Source organism: Myotis lucifugus, unplaced genomic scaffold, assembly GCF_000147115.1.
Source record: "Myotis lucifugus unplaced genomic scaffold, Myoluc2.0 scaffold_90, whole genome shotgun sequence".
Taxonomy (NCBI): Eukaryota; Metazoa; Chordata; class Mammalia; order Chiroptera; family Vespertilionidae; genus Myotis; species Myotis lucifugus.
In genome coordinates this window covers 251,644-256,305 of record NW_005871138.1, presented here as the reverse complement: position 1 = coordinate 256,305, position 4,662 = coordinate 251,644, and the positions used below count along the sequence as shown (strand labels likewise).

At 50.6% G+C, this 4,662-nt stretch overlaps 1 protein-coding gene across 3 annotated transcripts in view; it reads left to right on the top strand.

Annotated features, from left to right (window-relative positions):
• The window catches only part of MGLL (monoglyceride lipase), a 102,431-nt gene that overhangs the window by 71,288 nt on the left and 26,481 nt on the right, over nt 1–4,662 (top strand). For all 3 annotated transcript variants that reach the window (XM_006091300.3, XM_023756143.1, XM_006091298.3), the window contains exon 5: nt 864–974. In XM_006091300.3, coding sequence (XP_006091362.1) covers nt 864–974 — 111 coding nt within the window. The remainder of the gene's footprint in view (nt 1–863; nt 975–4,662) is intronic.

Below are 4,662 nucleotides of genomic sequence, written 5' to 3'. Positions count from 1 at the left end.
ATCAGCGAGGAGCACACGGAATGTGCCCACACCCCTGCTGGCTTCAGAGCTGTGCAAATGGAACCGGGGACAAAGGCTCCCCGCGGACCCAATTCCTGAACGGTCATTCACCATCCTTTTAACACTTTAAAGTTATAAAACCCTCTTAAAACTAACCAAGTATAATCTTTAAATCGAGGGTCCTCAAACTGGCAGATCTTCCTCCCCAAGCTGACGTGTGGGCTGGCGGAGAACTTGAGCTGCTTGATTTTGAATTTGGGGAAACTGTTCTCTCTCGGGCAGAGCTCCCCGCCCCTTCTCACCGCCTGGCTCTGTTCCTGCGTCCCTCTGGCCTGCCTGGCCCCTGTAAGCACTTGCAGTTTCCACCCTTGGTTCAGATTACCTGCAGTTTCAGCCAAGAGTCAAGGCCTCAGACCTTCAGCACTGTCCACATTCACTAAGTACCCAAATTCTGGAACCTTTACTGAACCGGGGGAGGGGAGGTGGGGGGGCGGGGGGAGTGTAGCAACCTCTTATTATCATCAGATTAAACAAAAACAACCTTTTATAGGCCTGACAGAATGGATCAGTTGGATGTCTGCCAGCTTTTGGTTTGAGGCAGACAGAGTAGGAATGTATTATTTAACTTGCAGCCCACAAGCAGGAACCTTATTTGTATCTCCCTGAAATGTTTGCTCCTGGGGGAAAAAATATGTAATAAAATAATTGCAGACCCAGTTTATCCAACGTTCGATGGTGTCCGTTCCAAGGGGGACCTCCTCGGGACTGTGACCAGGCTGAGGGGGCCTCTTCCATGGAGCCCCTTAGAAGTCGTGTGCCGGTGGGAGCCGGCACACAGCCACTCTGCCCGTTTTGCATTGCAGGGCGGTGCCATCGCCATCCTCACGGCCGCGGAGAGGCCAAGCCACTTCTCTGGCATGGTTCTCATTTCACCTTTGGTTCTGGCCAGTCCTGAGTCCGCAACGACTTTCAAGGTAAATGGATTTCTGTTTCTGTGAAACGTTTGCCCTTCCTTGGAAACTCCTGTAGCTGGAGTCGGGGGTAAAGGGCGGAAGTCCATTGGGACAACGATCAAACATGATTGCCACCAGGGTTCTGTAATTTTCATAATCGGGTGCTTCCCACCCCCGACCCCCAAAGACAAAGGGAAAATGACTTCCTATCTATGTACGTTTTATTAGTGAATGTTGAAAGGAGAAAAGACGACGTGTGTTAGGAATCCAGCGAAATAACCTGTGTTGACAAGTCACACACCAGGTGTTTGCTGACTTCAGCCGAAAGTGCACAGCAAGTGGACATGCAGGCTATTTGTCATTGCAACATAGGGTGTTGGTCACCTTAGCCCTCCCCCATCCCAGAGCACTCTCCCCCTGATTCTAACCCAGCTGTCATGCCGTTTTTCTGGTTATAATGTTACGTAATGGCACATAGGTACTCTTGGTTCTGGGGCTTTGAGCCTCGAGGCAAACAAGCCAATAAGACTACTGCCAGAAGCAGAGCAGGTGCCTTCCTCCCTGAGAAGGGAGAGGAGCAGGGCTGCTAATTGCGACTGTGGGTTGTTGACATGTGATGGACCTGCCCTTGAGGGGCATGAAGTTTGAGAGAGAGAATAACCTAACGAGAGTAGAGAACCCCCAACCTGTGTGTCTCCAAGGAATGCTCCATCTCACCTCAGTGCTAGGTGGCACTGCTGCCTCCTGAGCCAGTGCCTGGGACTCTCAAAGGCACGAAGGGTGAGGCGGTGGGTCACAGGGCCAGGGGGAACTGGGCAGACATTAGCCTCTGTGCTTACCCTACTTTCCCTGGCCTCCCCATCAAATGACAGCAGGATCGTTTAAATCATTGCCTTAGCTCAGACGCCTTTGATATTCTCCTGAGGACCCCAAACCGAGGAACACAGGACAGGGAGTGAAACCTTGTCAAAATGTTCTCAAACGTTTCCTGCAGCCCACAGCCACAGACTTAATCCCTAGACATGGGCTGGCAGGTCCTGTGTCCCGGCTTTCAGTTAGGTACCGAAATGTCACCGATTTCAATGAGAACAGGTTGAGCAAACGATAAATCTGGAATCATCTGATACTTTAGCCAGAGAACAACAATTTACTTAATTTGAGGAAGAGGAGAGAGGGCTAGCTCTTTTGAACTTGGCTCGGTTTTAAGGAAATCACCACCGCCTTACTGAAATCGACTAGCAATAGTACATTTTAGTGCCGTGTGGACAGCAGTGGAGGCGGGATCCGCGTGTCTGCCATGGAAAAAAACAAGGTCGTCCACAGAATCACAGGTGGCCATCTAAGTGTGCAAAAGGGGACACCATCTCCTGGACTCCTCCCACCGTGACTATGCAGAATGTGAGCCACATCAGTCAAGGGCTCTTGCCCAAGTAGAATAAGCAAGACCAGGGTCACAGAGGAGAGGGAAGTTCCCTCTGCCGTCCATGTGCTGGGAGTCAGCTGCCTGAGGCTTACTCCGCTCAGTGAGTGCCAGGCATGTGCTGTACTTTTACCTGCATTATCTCACTTCACTCCCGTCATCAGCCCAGGGAGAGGTCACGACCTTCACGTGCTGGATGGAACACTGAGGCTTAGGCTGGATGAGTGACTCTCCAAGATTACACAACTTGTGTGGTGGATTTGAATCCAGGGCTGTATTCTCCTCGTCTAGGGTGTTTCCCCATCAGAGAAAGTCTACACTGGACGCTTCTCCTTAGAGAAAAGCCAGGGGCTGTGGGGCTTTTCAGATGATGCACGCAAAGGTCATGGCAGCTGAGCCCTGAGATGGAGCCGGCAAGGTTTCCTCCCAGAGTCACTGGTGGAGGCGGAATTTCTGGGCAAGGCTACAAGAACATGACCTTTCAGAGCCCTGTGCTAATAGATCACCTCCTCAGATCAAGGGCCAGCTGTCCCTGGAGGGGTGCAGGTCCTGTTGACAAATAGATTTCCTGTTGCTCTCAGACCTGAGGGCACGTCCTCCCCACCGTGGATTCTGTTGCTGCCTCTGGCTCTTGGGCAGTTTTGACTGATAGAATCTTTGATTCATCTGTCCACCCACCCCAGATGACTTATCACCCTGCACACATCTGGTCCTCTCTGACAACCTTCCAGAAAGAGTCTCATTGAATCTTCTTTTAAATTTAATTTTTTTTAAAGTTTTGTATAATACATTTACATGAGGGGAGGCTCCCTTCCTAGTTTGAAGGTGGGCAGCCAGAACTACAGAGGGAGTGGATGCATCTTCTGTGGGCACACATACATACTCCATTTGCTCCTGTTTTACACAAATGGAACGTGCTCCCTGCACTTTTTTGTTTCATTGTTCTCTCTTGGTTGACTGATTTGTTTTTGTGAGTTTTGGGTTGAATTTGTCTACTTTGCAGACAAAGTGCTCCTCCCCATCAGAATAGCAAGAAGCCCACTGTGAGGTGAGCTCTGGATTAGGGGAGGCCCTGCTGAGGGGTGAGCCTTGTATTAGGGGAGGCCCTGCTGAGGGGTGAGCCTTGTATTAGGGAAGGCCCTGCTGAGGGCTGAGCTCTGGATTAGGGGAGGCCCTGCTGAGGGGTGAGCTCTGGATTAGGGGAGGCCCTGCTGAGGGGTGAGCTCTGGATTAGGGGAGGCCCTGCTGAGGGGTGAGCCTTGTATTAGGGGAGGCCCTGCTGAGGGGAGAGCCTTGTATTAGGGGAGGCCCTGCTGAGGGGAGAGCCTTGTATTAGGGGAGGCTCTGCTGAGGGGTGAGCCTTGTATTAGGGGAGGCCCTGCTGAGGGGTGAGCCTTGGATTAGTTGAAGCCCTACTGTGGGATGGGCTGTGGATTAGGTGATGCCCCGCTGACCAAACTTTGGGCCATTTATTTGCAGTGGTTTGCTCTTATGGGTCCAAGGGTGGACAGATTGCTGTAGACCATCTCTTGCTTAGAAAACGAAGGCTCAGGGGGACCTTTCTGAGGGTCAGTGGCACCGTCAGGGGCCACAGAATGCAGAGCCTCATGACTCCTCGTGGCCTCATGACTCCTCACCCAGAGCTCAGCTGAGGACTTTTCCAAGGTTTGTTTCATGGCCCAGAGTTCCTGCTATAGAGATTCTTGAAATCATTAAAGCAGGCAGCATGAGATCTCAGACTTCTCAGTACAGAGGGTCATGTAAAAGGTGGCATAAGACTGTTGACATAAGAAATGTCTAAACCTGAAGAGAATTTCTATGAATTTATTGGAACCAAACTGATGACATATGCTGGGGCATAAAATGTCAAATGCTCCGGAGAATAGCAGTTTTGCCGTTTCTTTTATGCATTTGAAATTAAAGAAGGAACCTAAGGAATATTACATGGAGGTCGGAGAAAGCAAGGCGAGGATCAGATTACAGGATCAGATTTGCTGTCTTGGTGGTTTATCTGAGAAGGAGGGATGTGAAAGGGGGCATTTCAAAGGTGTGTTAACCTAGATGCACAGAAACAATGGACAAGCACTTGCTTAAAGCAAAGCCTTTTAGTGAAGAAGGTATATGCCTGGGGAGTGACTACCCACCATGATCTGTCCAGTTAGGAATTTATAAGATCACCATGCGAGGTTACTCTCCATAGAACGCCTTTTTTGTCACATCCCCTACCCTGAAATGTGAGAATCCCAGCTATCTCTTCCCTGCCCCTACACGCCCCCCGCCCCCCCCCCC